At 41.9% G+C, this 26,594-nt stretch overlaps 1 protein-coding gene across 7 annotated transcripts in view; it reads right to left on the reverse strand.

Annotated features, from left to right (window-relative positions):
* Positions 1-1,851: 1,851 nt before the first annotated feature.
* XRN1 (5'-3' exoribonuclease 1) overlaps positions 1,852-26,594 on the reverse strand; it is a 184,291-nt gene continuing 159,548 nt past the window's right edge. For all 7 annotated transcript variants that reach the window (XM_033958431.1, XM_033958429.1, XM_033958435.1 and 4 more), the window contains 8 exons: positions 20,542-20,670; positions 19,175-19,322; positions 18,764-18,942; positions 15,359-15,472; positions 14,512-14,623; positions 13,311-13,471; positions 10,595-10,902; positions 1,852-2,375 (listed from right to left, as the gene is read on the reverse strand). In XM_033958431.1, the coding sequence (XP_033814322.1) occupies positions 10,600-10,902; positions 13,311-13,471; positions 14,512-14,623; positions 15,359-15,472; positions 18,764-18,942; positions 19,175-19,322; positions 20,542-20,670 (1,146 nt within the window). In that variant the 3' untranslated portion in view covers positions 1,852-2,375; positions 10,595-10,599. The remainder of the gene's footprint in view (positions 2,376-10,594; positions 10,903-13,310; positions 13,472-14,511; positions 14,624-15,358; positions 15,473-18,763; positions 18,943-19,174; positions 19,323-20,541; positions 20,671-26,594) is intronic.

A 26,594-nucleotide genomic window follows, 5' to 3' on the forward strand; every position in this document is an offset into this window, starting at 1 on the left:
CAGTCCAATTCAGGTGAACATAACCTCTTCAATCTCCATAATTTTCTTAGGGTCAATGAACCCAATGCTTTTCTGGTACAATGATGTTATAGTGTCCAGAGATGAGATATGTATTAGAGACTATATGAGCAAAGTAATGTCACTGTAGCAGAAAATCACTGTGATCACAACCCTAACAGAACTGTGGAGAATGAAGAGGATGTGATTACATGGGACATCCCCATTCTGAATAATAATAAGCTTGATGCAAGAAAACCAGACATAGTGACAAAGGTTCTTTCTTCCATATGGGCAACAGTAATATACCACTAACATAACAACTCAAAAGGTTTGTATCTATAATAATTAATTTATCATAATCTTAAATAAAAATAAACCTGCAGTACCACATATAATCATACACCAATGGAGGCTGAGAATTTGGAATTACAGAGTGTGATGTGGGAGGGACTGGGAAGTAACTGGCAAATAAATTTTATTTTTACTTCCCAGTTTACTCCTCCTTCACCAACAATTAGAAGGAATTGTTTACCTAGTTTATCCTCTTCCCAACCAACCTAGGACTAGATGCACTAAAGTCTCTGATCGTCTAAGGATTGTTGCTAAACCAGTTTGACTGGTTTAGTGACCGATCAAATTTGCCGATCCTGTGCACAAAATGGCTCATCGTGTGGTTTTCCATTCAGTCGTACATTCTCTGATTCGGGCATGCAAATGAGGTAATTAATATTAAAACCAGCCATCCAATCGATGGCCTAACCTTGCATGTCAGAATTGGATCGGTATTACTGACCCAGAAAACTTGACAGGTCTGCCTGGTTTTTTTTCATTTTTTTTTCTATGGGCACAGATGATGAGCCCATCAAAAAAATGTCATGCTGTTCTCCCCCCCTCCCCGGGCAAGGACCCCTTGAACCAACCCTTCCCCTACCCTTTCCCAAAAATCAGCAGGAGGCATGCTCACCTCCCTCGAAACACCCTCAATGACTCCCAAACTGATCCCTCCCCTTCCTAAAAACTAAAAAAAAAATTAAAAAATCAGCAGGATGAATGCCCACGCCCTCCTGCCACTGGATGAACCCCCCCCCCACACCCCTCATGTACCTCAAAACTAGATGACAGCCTGCTCACAGGCCTGCCACTACAAAATGGCAGGCCTTCCCCTTCCTGATACATCCTTATATGCATGGGGAGGGGCCTTAGGTGTCTGAGCCAAACAGGTCCTTAGGCTCCTCCCTCTGTATCCCGGGATACAAAGGGAGGAGCCTAAGGCCCTATTTTTGTTGCAATCAATTAAATGTATGACAGTAAAAATGTAAATAAAACTCAAATTCTTGCGGTAATATCACTATGGCTTCATGCAGAGAGCTATATTCCTGTAGTGTTACTGGCTGTTCAGCTGTTTTTAATAAAGACTTTGTATCATTGGTTGAAAAGACACCTCTCTTGCCTTTCTCTTGTTGTACTGTTTATATTTCAAATTGAGATGTTCTTCTGCGCCTGGCTGCTCAGCTCCCACTGTCACAGTTACACTGAAATCAATTATATATACTACATAAAAATAAAAATAAAACAAGCAATTTCCAGAAATCACAAATTCTCATAGTAAGTGATTCAAACAAGCCTGCACATTGTTTACATGGCAAAAGTACAGGATCATTGCTGAGGAATCCTGTGAACAAGCATGGCAGTAATCATTTACATGGCAAAGTACACTAAAATTCACTTTGGATCAAATACATTCATATGACAGAGACATCCATTACACAAATATATAGCAGAATATTTAGCACAATGGAATCTGTTCCTACTTACAATATTACTGAAGAGGAATAGAAGAGGCACTTAAAACTCTTTTTCCAAACTTTAATTAAAATTTCTATATATCATCTGATTTTTATGAGTGTTTAACTCCTTCAATGTATTTTACAATTGTGTTTTAAAATATCTGTGCACAATCTACATGCTAGGTTAATACACAAGTACATCACTATACAGCACAAAAATTACAGTTCTCATTTATATGCAAATTTAAAACATTGCACTTGGCAGATAAAGAAAAAAGTTATTAAAAAAATTTAGAAACTGCAAGAGGAATCAGCACATAAAAGTCTTTCCTTTATCTTTAATAAAATACCACTCTGTGTAAGATCTAATGAAAAATTCCAGTACTTATAAAATATTTTATATCTATGGGAAAATGAATTTTTTAAAAGATATGCATACATATTAAACATAATCCTTATTGTGAAAATTGAAAAAAAAAAATATGTTGAACTTGTTGACAATATGGCACAAATCCATTATTCATGTTCCAGGACTATGAGAAGTGTGATCTAGCCATTTGGCATCAGAGAGAGGAGTCTGTAGATGACCTGTAAGTAGAAAAAAAAGGCCATGTAATACATCTATAATTTGCTAAACACTGACAGGGAAACTACTATAACATGCAGCTTGTTAATCTGAATTATAAGTATATAAAACACTGCTGTATTGGGACAGATTGAAGGTCCATCAAGCCCAGGATTCTGATTCTACCAGTGGTCAAGTCAGATCACATGTACCTGGCAAGATCCCAAAAAATAGATTTCATGCTGTTATCAGAGGAATGAGCAGTGGATTTTCCGCTAGTCCATCTTAATAATGGTTCATGGACTTTTCTGTCAAGAATGTGTCCAAACCTTTTTAAACCCTGCTATGCTAACCAATTTTACCACACTGTCACAATAAATTCCACAGATTAATTACACATTGAGGGGCTCATAATTGAAACTTAAATATGTCTAAAAACCCGCCCAAGTCGGCACTTGGTCATCCTAAAATATACGTCGTCCAAGTGCTGATAATAGAAACAGCTTTTTGGACATATCCAGGGACATTTTAGGCATCTGAATCCCGCTGTGCGCCCAGAGCTGAAAGGGGTGTTTTTGGAGGAGTGGTTAGGGCAGGATGTGTGGGCTGACCTAGACTTAGTCGTCCTATAGGAATAATCGAATGTTTGACGAGACTGCCTAGATGAAATTTATACGTTGTGAGTTAGACGATGTAAGGACAGGTATAAGTGCCAAAAGGTATCCAAATTGACCAGATAACCACTGCAAAGATAAAGTAAAGGACCCCCCCCCCCACATATTCTCTCCATGTTCACTGATCCCCACAAAGTTCAGAATAAAAATGTACATACCAGCCTCCGGAACATCAGCACCTGACATAGGAAAGCCTAGTAGGTCTGCACAAAGGTGGTTTAAATAGTCTGGGGGGTGGGCTAGTGAACAATAGGAAGGAGGACCCAGGCCCATGGTGGAAAATGGGAGCCTACCAAAACCCCCTTCTACTGCCATAAAGGTGGTACCTGCAGCCATAAGGGCTGTTGGGGTTGTAGACAGGTGGGTATAGTGGGTTTTTGGAGGTTCACTATAACCTATAAGGGAGTTCTGGTGTGATGTTTATCTTGCACCCCTTTTTTGTGAAGTTCACAGCAAAGCCCTGTAAAGTGACCAACTGCTCTGTTGCCATGTCTGGGGTGCCATGTCAAAGTGGTCTTGTTCTGGGCGTTTGGGACTTGGCTGAAATTTTGGTCGAAAATGTGGTATAAAGATAGAAGTAGTGGCAGTCTGGATGATCAAACGCTTGGACGTACAGATAGATGATTTTTAGAAACCTCCTCCCCCCCATATTTTAGATATACTTTTCGAGAATGGACATTTTGCTGCTGCCGACTTTGGGCGACTAGCGCCCTACATCCAAATCGGACTTAGATATATTTTTTTGATTATGGCCCTCTGAATGAAGAAATGTTTTCTCTGATTTGTTCTAAACATACTACTTAGCAACTTCCTTGCATGTCCACCTAATCCTTGTATTTCTGGAAAGAGTAAATATATGATTTATGTTTATCTCGTTCCACTCCACTTAGGATTTTATAGACCTTTATCATGTTTCCCCTCAGCTATCTCTTTTCCACTTGCTGGTTTACAATATGAAAGCAGATAACTGAACCATAGTTTGCCACAAATGCAGAACTTGTACACGTGGCTTAGTGTTTCTAGGGATACAAAATTTCACACTGTCTGTCTTATAAATGATATTTTATGTTATAGTCAGGGTGCTGGATAAATTTTGAAAGATGTTGAAAGGGAGCCAGGGATTGAATCAAAGCTGTTTTTACAGCTGACGATTCCACTGTGTTGAGTGAAAAAGGTGATTTTATTCTTTGTAAGTGTTTATTTGAAAAGCATCTATTTTACTCAAGAGGAGCAGGAAACCAAGATTCAAGCGAGAGTGATTATTTCATTTAATTGTATAACATGTAGGTTAACGAATGATATACTCAAACAGTAAAGGACAGATTTTCTAAGATTAATTTGGCTATTTCCAGAAGAAAAATTTGGCCAGTTTGTGCTAGAATTTTATCATCTAATAGCAGATTTAAAACAAACCGGAGAAAATATTTCTTCACACAACGTGCAATTAAACTTTGGAATTCGTTGCTAGAGAATGTGGTTAAATCAGTTAGCTTAGTGGAGTTTAAAAAAGGTTTGTATAATTTCCAAAAAGAGAAGTCCATAGGCCATTATTGAGAGGGCTTGGGGAAATCCACATATGCTCCAAAGAACAAGGAAACCAAACCCCACATAGGATATGCAATAGAGAGAAAGTGGGGAAGGAACTGTACACATCAACCAGAGATAACCAGAGAAAATATATTTAATAAGATAACTCATAAAAATCACAAATATGCTATGTTAAAGCCAATCTATCTTGCAGATGCAGACCTGACACAGTCCGTGTTTCTGCTTTATAAAAAGCCTGCCTCAGGGGTACAGACGATAATCCGATAGATGGTGCTCAATCCGAACAAAACAGTAATGGTCTGAAAACTCAAAAGACTGTATCTGAAATGTGAGACCAGTGTCTCTCTTGCAGGAAAACATATAAGGTTTCATTGAGGAACTGCTTGGCTATGCATCCACAAACAGCACAAAAGTTAGTTTAGTGGGGTTTAAAAATGGCTTGGATAATTTCCTAAAAGAGAAGTCCATAGGCCATTATTGAGATGGCTTGGGGAAATCCACTGCTTATCTAGTATAATAAAACGCTAGGCACGCATGCGCACTCTTAGCCCGTGTTTCCATGATCCCTGATCTGTTGCGCTGTGCCGGCAAGAGTGCGCATGCGCGCTTACTACATCACCAGGACTCGCGGAGCATCGGCTGCCAGGAGGAGGGCTTCGAGAAGACGCGGAGGGAGCGATCGCAGAGTCCTGCCGTCGTAATTGAGGAGCGCTAAATCGGGGGGGGGGGGGAACGTGAGATCCACCTCTAATACGTTGCCAGGTGTGCTGTGACCCCCTCACGTCATGCCTGTCCCGCTAGATGCACAAAGCATGGGAAGGCCACGAAGCTCAGAAGTCAAATGATCTGTATTCCCATGGAGCAGACATTTACTCTCCTAGGAAGTGATCGATGAGAAGACAGAAAGAGCAAAGTGCACCACGGTAAGAAGGGCATCCATTTAGTATCAGTGTGGAGGAGATTCTGACAATCAAAGTACTTACAAAGCACAGTTTTTGTGCATTCTTGAAGCCAGCCCGGCATAATATAGGGGGGGGGGGGGAAATGTAGCTATATTTATGAAGAGCATAACTCAGTGTCTGTCTACTGCTCGCTGAATAAATCCTTTAAATTGATTAATGGTCAAATTGAAATATATAAACTATGGGGAGTAGGGGAAGAGGTGCTGCTGCACAGGGAAATGGGGTGAGGGAGGGAAATGCTGCTGCACAGGGAAATGGAGGGGGAGGGTATGCTTTTGCTGCTACTTCAGAGGGAAGTGAAGTGGGGAGGGAAATGCTGCTAGTGAGGAAAGGGGGCTGGGGCTGAAAGGGAAAAGAAGGGGGCTGGGTGGGTAAAAATGGGTTTGCAGCTGGGGCTGAAAATAGGGGACATGTGAGGGAAGGAGGTTTTACTAGCATCTGTTAATGTAACGGGCTAAAAAAACTAGTTACTAGGATAAGCAGCATAAAATCTGTTTAACTACTTGGGATCTAGCTAGGTACTTGGGACCGGGGTTGGCCACTGTTGGAAACAAGATACTGGGCTTGATGGACCTTCGGTCTGTCCCAGTATGGCAATTCTTATGTAATGACACTAAACTGATAAATGTGGGAATAAAGCCGTATATACTAGCATAAACAAAACAAAAAAACGCACTGTTAAATTGTTTAGAAGAAACTCACATTCATCCAGTAAAGAAACAAAATGAACAGAAAGTCAAGATTAATATCCCTACTTTTCTGTCATAAGCAGGTAAATATTTTGAGCCATTTATGTGTTCAATAGCAGGAGCTCACTGCATAGTCAGCATTTAGAATGTTAAAGGGACAAAATTTATTAGCTTTACTGAGGACAGGTTTAAGAAAGTTCTGAGTACAGGCTTTAAAGTTATTTGTTCAGTGGAGAAATTCAGTTGCTGAACAGATAACTTATCTAAGTCTGGACGTGTCAATAACATGTACAGTTTCAATTGATCTAATATCTGGTCTATATGGAGTTTTTATAGCTGTCTGTGAATAAATGACTTCATACGAACTTTGGATTGATAACATAGATGCTTACAGTCCTCACTGCATCTATGATTTGATTGTAAAAAAAACATTTTAATTGTATAATATCCTTGATTTTAATTTATTTGTGATTTAAATGTGATATCTTAACTGTAAAATATGCTTGATTTATTTCATCTGTTCATTTATGTTAAAATCCAATAAAATATTTTTTTTAAAGTATAGTTTCAAATGGCTAATATACCCATTTAGGGCCTGATTCTCTAAAAGTGCGTCCCGATTTTAGGCAGCTGTAGGCGTCCTACAGCTGTCTAATCAGCCAATCGGGATGCACGTTTTTTAAAAAAAAAATGCTCCCCAGGCAGGCCTGAAGGCGCCTCCGGGAGCCTAGGGAGACCCGCAAGATGCCTAAGCTCGTCTGCGGGCCTTAGGCTGAACCTAGGCGGCCCTACGTGTCTCCCTAGTAGATGAGAAGCTTAAAAATGTAGGCCAGCAAAATGCTGGTCTACATTGTAAGTAGACGCGGCCGCTATACTTATCGTGGCAAGGGATCTCTTTGCCGCTATAAGTATAGCGGGCCTTGGCTGGGAGGAGGGTGCCCAATCCCTCCTGCCTGAAAATGCGCCCTCCCGACACTACCAACCGCCCCACCCCCGACACTACTGACCGCCCCCCCCGACATTACCGATCTCCCCCTCCCCCCCGACAATATCGGTCGCTGGCAGGAGGGTGCCCAATCCCTCCTGCCCGAAGACGCACCCTCCCGACACTACCGACCGCCCCCCCCGACATTACCGATCTTCCCCCCCGACAATATCGGTCGCTGGCAGGAGGGTGCCCAATTCCTCCTGCCCGAAGACGCACCCTCCCCCCCCCGGTGCTAACAACCCCCATTCCACCAAACCTGTTCTTACAGATGGGTCTTGCACGTCGAGCAAGCAGGCACGCCTCATCGAAATGAGGCGGGCCCGCCCCTTCCCGCCCATCCCTACTAAGTCTAAGGTCTGATTGGCCAATCAGGTCTTAGATTAAGTGGGGATGGGCGGACCCACTATGCCTAAGGCCTGATTGGTCCAGGCTTCTAGAGCTTGGGCCAATCAGGCCTTAGGCTTCGGCGGGATGGGCCGGGAAAGGGGCGGGCCCGCCTCATTTCGGCGAGGCGTGCCTGCTTGCTCGACGTGCAAGACCCATCTGTAAGAACAGGTTTGGTGGAGTGGGGGTTGTTAGCGCCGGGGGGGGGGAGGGGTGCGTCTTCGGGCAGGAGGGAATTGGGCACCCTCCTGCCAGCGACCGATATTGTCGGGGGGGGAAGATCGGTAATGTCGGGGGGGGGGCGGTCGGTAGTGTCGGGAGGGTGCGTCTTCGGGCAGGAGGGATTGGGCACCCTCCTGCCAGCGATCGGTAATGTTGGGGGGGGGGCGGTCGGTAGTGTCGGGGGGGGGGCGGTCGGTAGTGTCGAGGAGGGGGGGGGCGTCTTCGGGCAGGAGGTTTGGGCACCCTCCTGCCAGCGATCGGTCAGGGGGCCACGGCCCGCTATACTTATAGCGGCAGAGAGATCCCTTGCCGCGATAAGTGTAGCGGGCCGTGTCTAGTTTAGGCCGATTCTGAATAGGACGCCTCTCCCGGGCGTTCTATACAGAATCAGGGCCTAGGTGTCTTGCGGGCCTCGCCTTCAATATAGGCGGTCTGCCTGGGGAGCATTTTTTTTTTTTAAACGTGCATCCCGATTGGCTGATTAGACAGCTGTAGGACGCCTACAGCTGCCTAAAATCGGGACGCACTTTTAGAGAATCAGGCCCTTAATGTTAAACGTGTACATTCATTGGCAGCGTACACACAAAATACATACTGTACATATATCTATATCGATTGTAAAGTCAACAAACCATTTTGTAAGGGAAGTAAGTAAAAGTAAGAGGAAAAGAAGGCCGCTTTGGTTCTCAAAAGTGGTAGCTGAGAAGGTAATGAAAAAGAAGTTAGCTTTCATAAACTACAAAAGATAGCAGAAAGAAGAAGACGGGCAAAAATATCTGGAAATGTTAAAAGGCTGGACGAATAGTCGGGAAATCAATGATGCAAATGAAAGACAAAATAGCTAACACGATAAAACAGGGGGACTAGACATTTTTTAGATATATTAGTGAGAGGATGAAGTGCAAAAGTGACATTGTGAGACTCAAACGTAAAGGGGAGAAATATGTAGAAGCTGATAGAGAAGATTTAATTGCTTAACAAATATTTCTGTGGAATAAGGAAGTAGGGAAATACAGGAGGGAAAGTCTGAGTAAGTAAATTAAGAAAACAAAACAAAAAATTAATGGAAACCGTTTTAAAACAGAGAATTAGTGACATTTCTGGAAACCAGTGGATTAGAAGACCTGAGGCAACACTGATTCACTAGAGGCAGGTCATGTCAGGCAAATCTGATCAATTTTGTTGACTGGGTGACCAGAGATTTGGATACAGGAAGTGCACTATATGTGGTGTATTTAGATTTTAGCAAAGCCTTTGACAGTGTTCCACACAGGTGTCTAATAAATAAACTCAGTGCCCTTGGTATGGGCTCCAAAATGACAGACTGGATCATGAACTGGTTGAGTGGAAGGCGACAGAGGGTAGTAGTCAATGGAGATCACTCTGAAGAAAGGGATGATTCTGACTACTCTCTGAGATTGGCATTTAGATGGGCTAGGGTTTGGTTCTCAACATTTTTGTAAGCAATATTGCTGAGGGGCTGTCAGGTAAGATTTGCCTCTTTGTGGATGATACCAAAATCTGCAATAGAGCAGACAACCCCGATGGTGTGAACATGAGAAAGGACCTAGCAAAGCTTGAAGAATGGTCTGAAATTTTTCAGGACTTGGGTGTGATAGTATGTGATGATCTTAAACAGGTTGAAAAGGTGATGGTGAAAGCTAGAAGGATGCTTAGGTGCATAGGGAGAGGAATGTCTAGTAGGATTACAAAAGGTAATGATGCCCCTGTATAAGATTCTGGTGAGATCTCATTTAGAATATTGTGTACAATTCTGGAGACCACACCTTCAAAAAGATATAAACAGGATGGAGTCGGTCGAGAGGAAAGCTACTAAAATGGTTGGTGGTCTTTGTCATACGTTGTATGGGAAGAGACAAAGATCTCAATATGTCTACTTTGAAGGAAAGGCATGAAAGAGATGTTTAAACACCTACGTGGCATAAATGTGCAAGAGGCGAGACTCTTTCATTTGAAAGGAAACTCCAGAATGAGACAGCATAGGATGAAGTTAAGAGGTGATAGGCTCAGGAGTAATCTAAAGAAATACTTTTTTACAGAAAGGGTGGTAGATGCTTGGAATAGTCTCCTGGTAGAGGTGGTAGTGGAGACAAAGACTGTGTCTGAATTTAAGAAAGCATGGGACAGGCATGTAGGATCTCTTAGGGAGAGGAAGAAATAGTGGATGATGCGGATGGGCAGACCAGATGGGCCATTTGGCCTTTATCTGTCATCATATTTCTGTGTTTCTATAAATGTGTGTTACACATTGCCTAGCCCATCTAAATGCCAATCTCAGAGAGTAGTCAGAATCTAGATAATTTGTCTCCAACTAGAAAAGACAGTAAGCAGCAAAACATTCATTAATGCACAGTACTGAACCAATACCCTGGTCTAAGATGGAAAGGTGCCCTCTACTGAGCCACAACTACCAAATCCTGCTAAAGTCAGTGTTCCTTGCAAGTTTCATTTAACTACTGGCCAGATTCAACTCTGCTTTGCCTTAGATCTACCTGATCTCATAATGGTATGGCAACATCATTGCTGAGCCCGCAAGAAGTGCTTCACTATCAACAGAGTTGATATAGTTTGGATATTATTTACAGGAGAGGAGCAAAGGTTAAGGAAAACCAATGTCACTCCAGAATCCTTAATTTGTTCATATAACACTTCCTCCCAACAAAACCAGAGTTAAGAAAAGGAAACACCAATGTACCCCCATCCCATGCTGGAAGAAACACCTAGTAATGAGAAAGCAAGAATAAATTATTGTACCATATTTATTCCACAGGTTTAGATACGCCAAAGTTCACTGCTAGTTTTCTTGGTTTCCGTTTTGACGCAGATCCAGGGGTTGATTTATTATGAGGTGCAGAAAAACTCATAGAAGCTGCCTTGTCTTGTATGGAGATGGGAGGCTGAGATGCTTGAGATTTTACTAGGGTGGAAGAACTGTCCTCAAATAACCACTTTGTAGCATCTGATTTTATAGACTGGTCATTTTTTACAGGTGCAGCTTGCGTTGAGCTCTGGAATTCCTTAAGTTCAAAGCTTTTCTTACTAGCAGCCCTTTTTTTAGTTACCTTCAGATAAAAAAAAGATACTTTTGAGAACAAATATATAGATAACCACAGAATGGTCAAATTTTATTGTCGAACTAAAATGATTTCTTTCCACAACAATATTTTCATGCATCTTGCAACACAAGGTATTTTAACACATCGTGAACAAGTCTGTCTCAATTTAGCACTGCTTTATACAGTAGAAAACCTAGGTACAAATCCCAGATCAGACTCTTGTTTCTAAATTCAGAAACAGCTGGGCATGTTGTAGATGCAGTGTTCACAGCCTTTATAGAGGTCTCAGTCACTGCCTGTCAGCGATGTTTACCAGCTCAAGACTAGTCTGGTAGCTAAAGAAACATCACTAATGGTTCAGCTAGATTGGCAGGGGAGAAATTAAAAATTGGGTTACTGTAAATGGGCCTCAGTCACATCCTGTCATAAATGGCACTGAGAGGAGGAAGAGTCTCAAAACTTAATATGTCTAATGCGGTTGCTAAACCTGCTCCAGCCGGTTTAACGGGGCAGTATTTTACCAGCCGAATATCAGAATGGCTCACTGTGGTCTTTTCCGAGCTTCCTAGCTGTGTCTGACTATGCCATGCAAATGTAGTACAAGAAGGTCATAAATATTAAAATGTTAGTAAAATGTGCACTCCGGGTGACTCTTTATCATTGTTGGATAATTCCCTAATCTCGTTGTACCACATTCGTGGACAAAATTTTCCGGTAGGGTCTGAGTTGTTGTAGCCTTACTTTCTGATCAGTGCCCCCCCCCCCAGCACAAATAAAAAAAAGAAAAGAAGAGACCCTTGAATCGAAGATCGGCAGGAGGGATGCCCACTCCCTCCCGCTGTCACCACTGGGGTCCCCCGACAGCCCTGTTAAACAAAATTCAACACCCTGGGCAACAGGAGGGATGCCTACTCCTGTTGTCACTCCCACCCAAATAACTAAACATCTCCCCTCCCCCCTTACCAGTAGGAGGGATGGCCACTCCTTCTGCTGCCGCCACCCTCCCCAACAACCAAACATCTGACTCTCCGGCAGCAAGAGGGATGCCCACTTTCTCCAGCCGTTGTAACTCCTGACAACCCCCCTGTACTCTCAAACAACCCCTCCCCCCCAATACCTTTGGCATGAATATCGGCCAGCCAGGATGCCTACTCCCACTAGCCAGCAGGACAACCTCTTCAAAACGGTGGGACAAGGCACCTCAGGCCCCTCCTATAGGAGGGGCCTTAAGCACCTGGGCCAATCACAGCCTTAAGACCCTCCCCAGTGCATCCTAGTTTGCACCGGGAAGGGGAAGGTCTGTCATTTTGAAGAGGCGGGACTGCCAGCTGGAAGGAGTAGGCATCCCTCTGGTTGCCTTCGTGCCAAAGTTACTGGGGGGGGGGTTGTTGGGCATATAGGGGTGTTTGTCTGGGGGTTGGGCGACGGTGGCAGTGGGAAGGAGTGGTTATCCCTCCTGCTGTCTGGAAGGGGGCATGTGTTTGTTGGGGAGGCTGCAGTGGCGGCAGGAGGGAGTGCTTATCCCTCCTGCTGTCTGGAAGGGGGGCATGTGTTTGTTGGGGAGGCTGCAGTGGCGGCAGGAGGGAGTGGGCATCCCTCCTGCTGCCAGGGGTGTCGGGTTTTGTTTATCAGGTTAGCTGGGGATACCATTGGTGGTGGCGAGAGGGAGTGGGCATCCCTCCTGCTGATCTTTGATTCAGGGGTCTCTCTTTAAAAAAAAAAAATATTTCAGTGTATATTGTGCGCATGTGCCAATCACTATGAATAGCGACTCAACCCATGTAAATTTAGTGACCTTCCATGAACCTCATGTGCATGCATGCATGGTTTTTAGAGAATGACTCATCCTTTTCAAATCATTACTTTTACAGCTGCAATGATGGTCTATTGTATTTTAATACGAGTGTTATAGAATCTGCTCCCCAGTGGAGTTGGAGCAGATTCAAAATGGACTGGGAGCTTAAGGAGGAAGAAAAGGCAATTGAATCATAAACAAAAGCAAAAATCAGGTAAGGTAAAGCAGAGAAGGAAATACCCATATGAAAATACACTTGGTCACTTTAAGGCCTTGGTATTCACACCCAAAAGATAAACTTTTCAGGAAACCCCTAATGAATATGCATGCAAAAAATTTACATAGAACAGAAGTACTAGGCCTGCAAATCTCTTTCATGCATATTAGGGATAACCTGAAAGCTTGACCCCTTGGCAGCCCCTCAAGGTCTAAGAGTGACTACCAAGTCTCTAAAGGGTGAGGGAAGAAAATGATATACAGAAAGACGTCAAGTGTTGGTTAGCAAGTGCCTGAAACAGAAGTTGAATGTAAACCTACAGGTTTCACAATATACCAGGAGCTGTTAATGATTTATTTTGTAGAAAGGTTTTAAGAAAAAAAAGCTATATTCAACTGTTACCTGAAGAGGTACAAACTGATTGTGAGTACCAGTTGGCAGAGTTCCTGGCAGAGGCATGGTCCCAGTGTATGAGCCCTGGTAGAAAGATTTGCTATGAAGAGGCACTGGAGTTCTCCATGACATTGGACCAAAGAAATGGGGCGATGGAGGCATCATGCCAGCTGTATTTACAATTTAATAAAACAGTTTTAATTTCAGATTTCAAAGATCAAAGTCTTGAACAAAACAGATTTCATACCATTTACCCAGGTAATTAATTTAACTGTGATTTCACTGTAATTGATTTTTTTTATCCTTTCACGAAGAAATCTTTCCCACACTCCCTCCACATTTGTATTTCAACAAAATCAAACCTTGCAGATTCTGGTCAAGCAGCATTTTTAAAAAATAAACTATGTGCATAATTTGTTTCACTTTATCTTTACTACAGTCTTTCATTACAATTAATATTCTGAATTCTAATACTTATTACCTTTCTTGTCTGTGGTTTCTCTCATATTTTATCTCACTCAACTGGCCTCAACTCCATTTTCCTATCTACTGTTCTTTCAGTTCTTTTCTTAGTTTCCTCTATCACTATACTATCCCTCATTCCTTTAACTCCTCTTTTCCCATCTTTCAACATTTCTTACATCTTCTTGCCACCAGCTCTGCATTTCTCTTTCCTTTTCTTCTCTGTCTCCTTACCTTAATTCCACTTTCCTCAATACCTAGACTCTAAGGTTCTAAACCTCCTCCCCCAACACACTTTCTTTTCTCTTGACGATATCCTCCTTTGCCCAATATCTATCCCACTTGTCTTACCCTCCACAGCATCCATTCCCTTCTGCCTTTCCCCTATCTTGGCTAACATGCCTGAAGGTTGAAAATTCATCCCTAGGTTGCTGAATGCTCTCCAGCATGATGCACAAGATCAGCATGGAGGAAGTACAGGTCTGTGAATTTTGAACTAGCTGTTAATGTCGACACTGATGCTGGAGAGCATTCAGTAGCACAGGGCTAAATTCTTGCTGGCATATATGACCCCAGGGATGTATGCTGCACAAGAAAACTGATGCAGGGCACTAATAGGTAGAGTTGGGCATGGGTTCCCTGGTCTCCTACAGATGTGAAAACTTGGGTACTGCCCCAGAGGGCCATAGTTAGAGAAAGCCTTGCCTGAGATCACTGGTTTAAAAGCTTCAAAGCCTAAATAACTTACCAGATGGCTGATGGAAAACAGGAGGAATGGCTCCAGGTGGTATAGCAGCTCCTAAGGTTTGATAGTTTGGAAACAGTGGAGGTGGCAAAGGCAAATTCATGCCTACAGAGCTCTGTAGGTGACACAATTGTAACGTTAAAAACAGTTGTCAGACAGTTACACTACAATTCCTTTATGGAATATTTGACTCTTTGATTCCCCTTAGTGGGAATTCCTTTAGATCCTACTATTCAAGAATTACAACAATTCACAAATTAGCATTTCCTTCTTTGAAAGATATTAAATGCACTGGGAAGCTTAGTAAATCTTTTACTTTTAAATTGGTGAGAATTTGGAATGGACTTCCAGATTCTCTAAGATTGGTAGATCAACTATTTCAATTTTGAAAAAGTTCAAAAACCTGATTGCTTTCACAATAGTTAATTTGATTTTAGCTGTCGTATAGTAATTTTAAGCAATTCAACAGACTTTTTCTAACTTTTTCCATCCATCTAATCTAACCAATTTCTGTTTTTATCCCACAGGTTTTACTTGTTGTTTCATTTTTTAACAAACTGTAAACTGAGTCAATCTCCTTAGGGAGTAGATTCGGTATATAAAATGAAGATTAGATTAGATTTGATTCGATAGTGTGCAACTTTACTATATAGTTCCTTTATCTATGTGCCTTTTTTAAACCAAATGAGGAAGCAATTTATCCAAGGTTAATCATACACTACCTTGCATGCTGCTTTCTCTCTCTCCTGACTGAATCTCTCAGCTTGCTGTATTCACACAATTAGCAGTGTGAATTAGCTACGTAAGTTACTTCAGTTATCTAAGTTCTTTTCTAAATTAAGACTCTTACCAGTCTTTGTAAAGCAAACAGTGCAGCTTTCTCCTTGGCTTCGTTTTCAGAATGACATTGAGGTCCATGGATTAATAAACCATTTGAAAGCTTCACCTGACAAACTGTCAACGTCTAAACCAAAAGGAAAGAAAACTGTCAGCAAACATCAATCACCACAAAGTATGAATGAAATTTAAACCCTCATTTTCATGTCCAAACATTAAGAGCTCCTTTTACTAAGCTGCGTTAATGCATTAACATGCGGAATAGCGCGCACTAGAATACTGCACGTGCTAGACGCTAATGCCAGCCTTGAGCTGGCATTAGTTCTAGCCGCGTAGCGTGGGGTTAGCGCACGCTAATCTGCTGCGTGCGCTAAAAACGCTAGCACACTTTAGAAAAAGGAGCCCTAAATATTCATTCTTGAACACAGCTCAACAAACAAGCAAACATTTTAGAAAGGACTTCTTACCAAATCCAAGACTGGATTGCTTGAATTACAGTTTAAAAGAGGGTAGAAGTGAAGGGCCACTTCTCGGACTGGAGGACGGTCATGAGTGGTGTTCCGCAGGGATCGGTGCTCGGACCGCTGCTATTTAATATATTTATAAATGATCTAGAAACAGGGACGAAGTGCGAAATAATAAAATTTGCAGATGACACAAAACTATTTAGTGGTGCTCGGACAAAAGAGGACTGCGAAGAATTACAAAGGGACTTGAACAAACTAGGGGAGTGGGCGACGAGATGGCAGATGAAGTTCAACGTAGAGAAATGTAAAGTATTACATGTAGGAAGCAGAAACCCGAGGTACAGCTATACGATGGGAGGGATGTTATTGAGTGAGAGTACCCAAGAAAGGGACTTGGGGGTAATGGTGGACAAGACAATGAAGTCGACAGCACAGTGCGCAGCGGCCGCTAAGAGAGCGAATAGAATGCTAGGTATAATCAAGAGGGGTATTACAACCAGAACAAAAGAAGTTATCCTGCCGTTGTATCAGGTGATGGTGCGTCCGCTATTGGTCGCCTTACCTTAAGAAGGATATGGCGATACTCGAGAGGGTTCAGAGAAGAGTGACACGTTTGATAAAACGTATGGAAAACCTTTCATATGCTGAGAGATTGGAGAAACTGGGGCTCTTTTCCCTGGAGAAGAGGAGACTTAGAGGGTATATGATAGAGACTTACAAAATCATGAAGGGCGTAGAGAAAGTGGAGAGGGACAGATTCTTCAAACTTTCGAAAACTACAAGAACGAGAGGGCATTCGGAAAAGTTGAAAGGGGACAGATTCAAAACAAATGCTAGGAAGTTCTTCTTCACCCAACGTGTGGTGGACACCTGGAATGAGCTTCTGGACGGCGTGATAGGTCAGAATACGGTACTGGGGTTCAAGAAGGGATTGGACAATTTTCTGCTAGAAAAGGGAATAGAGGGGTATAGATAGAAGATTAGTACACAGGTCCTGGACCTGTTGGGCCGCCGCTTAAGCAGACTGCTGGGCACGATGGACCTTGGGTCTGACCCAGTGGAGGCACTGCTTATGTTCTTAACAAACTGCTTCTGTTCTTCATCTTTTGATAAAGTATTGTTGTATTTTTCAATGAGGCTTATCCCTCATTCTGCTGCATCATTAACAACAGTCAGTTTGAATGCCCAATTCCAAAGTTAATCCACTCTGTAGGATATTTCTTCAGGAATATTTTTGCTTTTGTTGATCCTTTTTCAATCAAGGGATCAAAAAAAATGACTGTGTTCTCTGTGTTACAAGACTTTCAAAGGTCACAGGTTCTGTTTCATCTGTACACATGAGATGTCATGGAATGTCTATCAATGGTGGATGTTGTAAGTTTTGCACCACTGGTAGTTTTGTTCCTGGTGCAATTCTGTCATTAAAAAAGGCAAGTGCTGCTAGGTGCTCAGGAAGAAAACAACCACCACAGGAGATGTCAAGATATTCTTAGCTGGTTTTGTCAATGATGCAGTACTGGCAACTTCAGTAGACACTGATTTCATAGGTTGATATTCATCTTTGCTTTCAGACTCGCCAGATGATGTTGAAGAAAATTCAGATGTTATATGGGTAAGTGCTTTGGTCTGACTTTCCTCATATCACGCTTTTGTCATGATTTTCTTTTTTTCGTGCTGCCTCTTTCTGCATTCTTTTGCAGTTGTTTGAAGGTCAACTTCACTCACACAGCAAGAAAACACATTCTGCCTTTGCTTCTGTAGGAATTCTCAATCTTCTTCATTCTTAAGTTCAGTCATAACACCTTTTTTAAAATATCAAACTGTTCGAGTTTACTTTTAAAGATTTCTTCATTCTATCACCTTCTCGTTGATGAGTTCTGTGTTTCTTTAGGGACAAATACTCTTTGTGTAGTTTCTTCAACTTCCTAACACAAGAGTCTATGCGCTGTGTTGGTATCCGGGCTTGATCCCATACCGCCATCGCTGACCCAAATGCCAACTTATAGCTTTCCAGTAAAGGTTTTCCTTCATCATAGTGATGAAAATTGACCAGTCGAAAAATATCCAGTCCATGTGGCAGTCTAGCAGTTGATAGCTGACAGACTGACTTCCTAAGGAGCCAGTTTTCGGGTACATATCTCAAACTAGACAACGCCATACAAATTAATTACATGCAATCACTTACATACACAAAACAGTATATGCTAGGGTGACCTCTAAATATTGTCTAATCAAGCTGAAATTTGACACGAGTAAGATATACCAAGTGGACAAAAATAAGCTTTATGGAGACAAGATTTGACAAGATTGATTTTTTTTGCAAACTACCATGGACCACCCTAATGCGCAACTTATAATATTCCATCTGTTATGCACGTATGTGGGAGACACACCCACATCCTCCTCATGATCCACCCACTTGTAAACCCCCTCAATATTTACATGCTCAAATTCTAAAATACAATTGAGCACACAGCTTGCACTTACGCATGTAATTGTTTATTATATATGCATATATGCTAGTATTCTATAATATGTGCACAAATGGCACCTAATTTTAAATGACCTGTTATAAAATGAGGGGGAAAAGTCAGATACAAAGCATTTTTCCCATAGGCACAAAATGGGAAAAATCTCTAGTATATTTGATCTAACATGATCTATGTAGGTCAGGGCTGCCCAAGTCCGGTCCTCGAGATCTACTGGCAGGCCAGGTTTTCAGGATATCCACAATGAACATGCATGAGAGAGATTTGCCTGCACTGCCTTTTTGGTATGCAAATCTCTCTCAAGCATATTCATTGTGGATATCCTGAAAATCTGGTCTGCCAGTAGATCTCGAGGACCGGACTTGGGCAGCCCTGATGTAGGTGACATGTAAGGCTTTTGTTTCTCTATGAGTTCAACCTCTAATACCTGTTGTTTGACTTGACATGATAAACACATCTTACCTGTGGTGTTCGAAGGAATGAAAATTCAGGTTGTGGCATTCCAACAAGGGAACATATTCGTGAAAGTTCAGATACTGGTGTACCTAAAACAGGCTGCTGAGCCATCAGAGGCTGGCCTAATGCTTCCAGACCCTGGATGTCATGAGTTCCTGCACTTGGAGATCTGTTCATGTGAGCAGCTACCAACAGAAAAGAAAGCATGCTTACTGCCTTGTCTTATGGAACAAGACAACACATCTTGAACAGCAAGAAACCCCTTTTGCTTATAATGTTCAAAAACAGCATGACTCCTGATGGGACTGAGATTGCAATCTTGAATTCTGGCCAAAGTATTCTAAAATGTAGAGACCATTTAATCAAATCTTAAAAAAAAAATAAGCTGTAACACATTTCTGACTCTCCACATCATACCTAACTTCTTGGCTTGTCTGTGATGTGAAGAGGGTCCATGTGACTCACGCCTCCCAGCTTCAATCACTGCTGATTTTAGGTCAGTCTGAGTTTCTGTACCATCTGAGCTATCAATTTTCAAAATTTCTTTCAGCATCTGTGTTCCTTTCTTAAGAAAACCCCCCCCCAAAAAAAACAACATCCCAGAAAAGACAACAAAGTAAACACATAACAAAGGGAAGTTTAGACTATTTAAAAATGCATATAATATGCTTCACAATACATTTTTCTTCTTATTTGCCAAACACAAATAATTCATTTAAGATGTGGCCTAAACAGAATGGGAAATGACACCATTTCACTACAGAGCTATGGAACCTGTTCAGTGTCTTCAGCAAAGGGGAGCCTTTGCAGATACTGTTATTTAGATTCTGCTTTGCGTTTTTTAAAATTTAGCTCACAGTTTTTCAATAATATTTCAAGGCAAGTTACATACAGATTGTATTGCAACTTGTCAGATTGTATGCACTGAATCAGTGTCAACTCAAGGTGGTCCTCTGGATAGTTGCTCTGAACTGTGTTGAGTCTTCAGTCAGGCTTGACCTAAACACAGCTTTGTAAGTGAACTTTGAGCCTGGATTTGAATGCCGTCAGAAATGGAGCCTGGTGTACTGATTCTGGCAGATTGTTTCAGGAATACGGTGAAGCAAGGCGGAAGAGGTGGTGTCAGATATCGTGTATTACAAGTTGAGAGCGTTAGGATCCAAATGCAGCTTTGAAAAAAATGGGCTTTGAGCCTGAATTTGGATAAGGTACACAGTAACATAGTAAAAGTATCTGCATATGCCATTCAGTCTGCCCAACAAGGTGGTCACAGATTTATCTGGCACTCTGCATATGTTCCACTTCTTTATATGATTAAAGTTTCAAGTTTATTTAAAATTTCTTATACCGCCCAATCAGCCTTCTAGGTGGTGTACAAATGCATAAAAACATAAAACATACTTTAACTAAAATACAAGTTTAAGCTGACATTGCATCACCAAACTGTAACAATAACTTTCAAAGACTTTTAAAAACAAAGACATTGGTATACTTAATCTCTATCTCTTTCTGTCAGTTTTGGGGCACAGACTGTAGAAGTCTGCCTGATACCGGTGTTCTCAGCTTCTGGAGTAGCCATCAAAGCCCATTCCAGCCTTGATCCTAATCTGTCTTTGCCATTGATAGGATCCACACTGTAGAAGTCTGGCAAGCATTGGTCTCAACCTCTGAGGCTGCCTTCAAAACTCACTCCAGATATGAGGTCATTAAGTTTTGCTGGTCTTATATTCTCTTGTTGCTGCCACCTTATATGAAGCCAACTTTAAGATTAAATGTATACAAACCAGAGCAAATGACTGTGGAGACAGATGTTCCTCTTTATTGGTATTCTCATTCTTGGAACCAGCGGGTTGTCCTTCATTTTCTGTGGAAATTTTCAGAGAAGCTATAAGGTTTTCAAATTCACTCCCAGCCTACACAAAAGGAAAACAGAGTGAACATTTTATTTTTCACTGAACTAGTGACACCCATTTTAACATAAATATACATTAAATATGTAATGACGGGAGGAAGTGACGTCATCGGGAGCGATGGTGGCTTAAAATCGTAGCTCCTCCGAATCACGCTAAACTTTTAGCTTTAAGTTAGCGGTACGAGGCTAGTATTTTTCACTTTTTGCATAATTTGGAGTGGAAAACTAGCGGGCTGCAGATGGCTACAAAAAAAGGGCGAGCTGATTTGAAATCTTATGCTTACCAGCCATCGGATAACTCTGAGGCCTGTGAGACCGATGAACCACAACGCGGTAAGGGCGTTGCCCAGCTGAGTACCGAGTCTGATGCTCGATCGGCCACCTGTGGGGAAATGCGTGCATGGATGGCAGATTTAAAATCTACAATGCTTTCTATCCAAAGCACTTTGCAATCGGAGGTGGCTAAGATTGGGCAGTCAGTGCAAGATATGGGGGCTCGGCTGCAGGAGTTTGAAGAACGCGTTATAGATCACGATACGGATCTAGTGGCCCTGCAAACGCGGTGCGCTCATTTGGAACGCAGACAGGAAGATTTTCAACTTCGCCTAGAAGATGGTGAGAATCGCAGCCGACGAAGTAATGTGCGAGCTAGAGGGGTTCCTGAATCATTGGCTGCATCAGAGTTACAGGCTCATTTGTTGGAAATCTGCAAGCGCTTTCTTCAGGCAGCTGACCCAGAGGCTCCTATACCTGTGATCGAGTTTGAAAGAGTGCATCGGGCTCTGGGTCCCCGGGTAGGTGATCGGCCCCGGGATGTGGTAGCCTGTTTTACGCGCTATCCAGTTAAAGATCAAGTTCTTCAAGCCGCTCGAAAAGTGGGACATATAACATGGGAAAATTCTAAAGTGGAATTATTTGCGGATTTGTCCGCAATTACTTTACGAAAGCGTCGAGATTTCCGGGAGATTACTCGCTGCTTACAATCCCATGCTATCAGTTATCGATGGCTTTTTCCTTTTGGACTTTCCTTTCAAGTGGCTTCTCAACAGCATAAAGTTACTTTAGTGGAGGAAGCTGCAGCTATATTACGTGAAGCTCAGCTTTATGCACCCTTGGAAGAGCCGGCTACATCATCTGGAACTGGTGCTTCATCGCAGCGCTGGAAACGGGTCCCTACTAGTAGCAAGCGACTGCAGCGGAGATCTGGCCTGGAGCAGACTTCGGCCTCTGGGCTTACCTGAATTTTTAAGCTGCTTTGTTTGGTTCTTGGTTGAATGATGTGTGATGCTTGCTAGCTCTTGTTTATTATTAGAATATATGATCTCTTCTCGTACTATTTATCATATGATTGGTGTGATTTGGGATAGGTTGGGATGTCACTTTCTCTTTTAGCCCACCATAAGGAGGGCCTTTGGTTAGGTTGGGGATGGGAGGGGAGGGAGGTGGGGGGGGGAATGGGGAAGGGGTTTTTTCTTTTCTGCTGCTGGTTTTTAATGTGGGGTTTGTTATTCTGGGTTATGAAGGGTTGCTTGCGGGAGTATGGTTGCGTGTGGGTATGTTGGAATGAATGGCTCCTGAAGGTATTAGTTTCTTTACTTTAAATGTACGGGGTCTGAATGTACCTCGAAAGAGGCAATTGCTTTTTAAAGAGGCTGATAGGTTGAAGGCTGGGGTGGGTTTCTTTCAGGAGACTCATCTTAAGCCTCAATATGAATCGCTTTTGAAACATCCTCGTTATCCCCATATATATTTTGCTTCAAATGAGGAGGGGTCTAAAAAACATGGAGTAGGGATTCTCTTTGCTAAGCACCTTGATCCTCAGATTAAACAGGTGGTACGAGACCCGATGGGTCGTTATTTGATATTGAAAGTTGAATTGCAGCAGGCGCTATATACTTTTTGTAATATTTATGCTCCTAATTCTGAGCAAAAAGATTTTTTGGTATCTTTAGACCAGGTGTTGCGAGGGGTTGTAGAGGGTTCTTTATTAGTAGGGGGGGATTTTAATTTGACCTACGATGTGGGATTGGATAATTCGTCACAGTCGATTCATTATGGAAAATCTGATAGAAAGCAATTGCACTCTTTCTTTATGTCCTGGGATTTGATTGATCCTTGGAGACATCTATATCCTACTACCAAAGATTATACTTATTTTTCAACAGTACATGATTCATATTCTCGTATTGATTTTTGGGGCATTGATAAGGCTTTACTTTCCCAGGTGTTAGATGTTGGAATTGCTCAGCGTGTGTGGTCAGATCATGCTGCGGTACACTTTGTTTTACATCCTCATATGGCTTCCTTTGGGCGGCGGTTCTGGCGATTTTGTGATAGCCTATTGGCGGATCCTATAATAGTGTCCCGAATAGAGCAGAATTTGAAGGATTATATTCAGTTTAATACTAGTGATGAGATTTCTCCCTTGATATTTTGGGAAGGTATGAAGGCAGTTTTACGTGGTCATATTATTTCTATTGGAGTACATCGACGGCGGGAACGTGGGCGAAAACAGGAAGCTTTACGCCAACAATTGCATTATTTAGAACAAAAGCATAAGCGGGATCTTTCTCCTACTTTGCTGACGCGTCTAGATAAGGTGCGAAAAGATCTACAGATGATGCAATTGGATGAATTATCAGACCAATTACAGTCGGTCCAACAAAAACATTTTGAATGTGGTAATCGGGCGAGCCGTCAGTTGGCTTATAAGTTGAAGGCTCAAAAATTGAGGAATGTGATTACTAAGGTGACAGCCTCTGATGGTTCAGCCTGTTATACGCCGGAATCTATTGCAGGTGCTTTCCTTTCATTTTATCAACATCTTTATACTTCAGAACAAGATGTGTCTCAAGTTCAAATTGATAATTATTTGGCTCAGACACAGCTTCCTGAATTGACATCTGAAGAAGCAGAGTGTTTGTCAGCCCCTATTTCGGAAGTTGAAACTCAGTGGGCAATTTCCACTTTGGCTTATGGGAAAGCACCTGGGTTAGATGGCTTTACGAATAGATTCTATAAATGTTTTAGACATTTGCTTGTAGGCCCTCTTACTCGGGCCTTTAATAGTCTAGAAATGGGTATGGAATTGCCTTATTCATGGAGATTGGCGGGTATAACACTTATTTTGAAACCGGGAAAAAATTCTATGCTTTGTGGATCATATCGTCCAATTTCGTTGTTAGACACTGATTATAAAATCTTCACAAAAATTCTGGCTCGTAGGTTGCAAAGTTATATGACTTATTTAGTACAGGATGACCAAGCGGGTTTTATTGCGGGGAGACAAACATTTGATAATATTCGTAGATTGCTTCATTTGATTTGGTTTGTACAACGTGAAAAGATGCCAGCATTGCTGCTGAGTGTTGACGCTGAAAAGGCCTTTGATAGGGTGTCGTGGCCATTTTTGTTGAGCACTCTATCAGCTATGGGAATTAGAGGACAGTTTTTTATGTGGATTCAGATTCTATATACTAAGCCTTTAGCAGCTCTCCGGATTAATGGGGGGTATACAGATTCATTTCAGTTAGCCAGAGGAACAAGACAAGGCTGTGCACTTTCGCCGCTACTTTTTGCGCTGGTGATGGAGCCTTTCGCTTCTCATGTTCGAGCCCAGCAGTCTATTCATGGCATGGTTTGTAATGGACTTTCCACAAAGTTGTTGATGTTTGCTGATGATGTTATTTTTACTGTAACTGATCCTTGTGTTACTCTCCCGGGTATTATTGGTGAATTGTCTGCCTATGGCGCTGTATCCGGATTTCGGACCAACATGGATAAGTCTGAGATATTAAATTTGTCAGTACATCCAGGGGATTGTGCTTTTTTGAAGGCTACTTATTCTTTTAAATGGGCATCTAAATTTATACGTTATTTAGGGGTCAATGTGCCAGCGCGGCTTTGCTCTTTGTTTGAAGTTAATTATCCAGCGATTTTGCAATCTCTTTGGGTTGATTTGGATAGATGGGAGAATGTTTCCTTATCTTGGTTTGGTCGCATACAAAGTGTAAAGATGATGGTATTGCCGAAGCTACTTTATCTTTTTCAGGCTTTACCAATTCCTTTGTCTGCTGCTTTCTTTCGTGGGGTGGCAAGAAAAATTTTTAAATACATTTGGAAGAGTCGACCCCCACGGGTACCTAGGAATGTGTTGTATCAACTTCGCTCTCAGGGGGGTATGGCTGTACCCTGTTTGCGGCGTTATTATGAGGCAGCTCAATTGAAGTCTTTTTTGAGTTGGTGTAAGGATAGATCAAAAAGCTGGGTTCGAGGGGAAAAAATTTTGGGATCGGAAGAGCTTTGTCGGGTGATCCCTTGGTTAAAAGTGGAAGAGGCTCGACAAATGTTTAAGGGGGCTAACCCTTTTTTGCATCATACGTTTGTGATGTGGATTCGGCTGCGAAATAGGTTTTTCCCTTCTAGATTGTATTTTCGTAGTACCCCGTTGTGGGTTGCGTGGGGTTTTGCACCAGGAAGATCTGATTGTCGTTTTCGGGTTTGGGCTCAAATGGGTCTTATGGATTTGGGAGATTTTGTGGAAGATGGACGATTATTATCATTTTTGGAATTGAGGGAAGCTTATGATTTGCCGCCGACTGATCATTTTCGCTATCTTCAAGCAATAGATTTTATTAGTCGCAGGGCTTTTGATGATATTTGTTTGGAGGAAACCACCCTGGAGTGGGCGATTATGGGTAGTAGCGGTAAGGGGTGTATTACTAGATTCTATAAAGCTCTTATTCAACAACAGGCTCCCCCGGTAAAATATCTATCTCTTTGGGAGGGACTTTTACGCCCAGTGCCGCCGATTATTAAATGGGAGCGGGTGTTTAGTCGCCTGCTTCGAGTTTCTATAGCCAGCTCTTTGGTGGAAAATGGATATAAGATGCTTTATCAATGGTACCTTACACCCCAGCGTCTTCATCTCATGTATCCTCACGTATCTAATTTGTGTTGGAGACGCTGTGGTCATTTGGGTACCTTTCTTCACATCTGGTGGGAATGTCCGAAGGTAATCCCATATTGGGATATGGTTTTTGAACTGTTGTCTGATATTTTACATACCACGATTTCTCGAGCTATGGGTAGTGCTCTTTTACATCTACCTTTGGTTCCATTGTCTTCTAATACACATAAATTGGCTTGTTATATCTTTACTGCTGCTCGTCTTTTATTAGCGGCATATTGGAAACAGGCCTTTCCCCCAGGTCGACTTCATTTATTACGAAAAATAGATTTTATTTTTCGTATGTCTAAATTGACGGCATTGACAAAATCTCGTCTTACACCCTTCTTCAAGGTGTGGAATCCTTATATTAGGTGGTGTGAATGTCCTTCATGATCTGAGTGTTTAGCTATATTTTTGTAACCCTATGTGAAAGTTGATTTTGGGGTGGGTTAGGGGGGGGGGGTTATTTTGACCTATGTGATTCTTTTTTTTGCATTGTACTGAAGATTATAGTACAACTTTATCTTTTTACTAATTTGGGGGAAAGGGGTTGGAGAGAATGTGTCATTGTAGATATCTGTTTGCTAAACCTCTGTGTTTTTGTTATGTATATTTGAAAACTTTATCAATAAACAAATTTATCAAAAAAAAAAAAAATATGTAATGACAATGCCTCTATGCTTACTGTAGTCAATAAGGGGGAAATTCTACAAGTGGTGCCTTAACTTAGGCACTGGTAGCACAATTATTAATAAGTACAGAAGATCACAGAGATGGCGGTAAAGCCACAATTCTAGCCTGTAAGATGTATAACAGATGCCATGGGTGGTCCAAAGCCTGTTCCATCTCTAGCGGGGTGTAATAATCAGTATTATGAATCCAATCTCTTAAATAGTATAATTGACAGGCCATGTTGTAAAGTTTTATATCAGGAAGACCCAGGCCACTCTTACTCCAGTTTCCATGAAGATAGT

The sequence above is a fragment of the Geotrypetes seraphini genome, chromosome 9, assembly GCF_902459505.1.
Source record: "Geotrypetes seraphini chromosome 9, aGeoSer1.1, whole genome shotgun sequence".
Taxonomy (NCBI): Eukaryota; Metazoa; Chordata; class Amphibia; order Gymnophiona; family Dermophiidae; genus Geotrypetes; species Geotrypetes seraphini.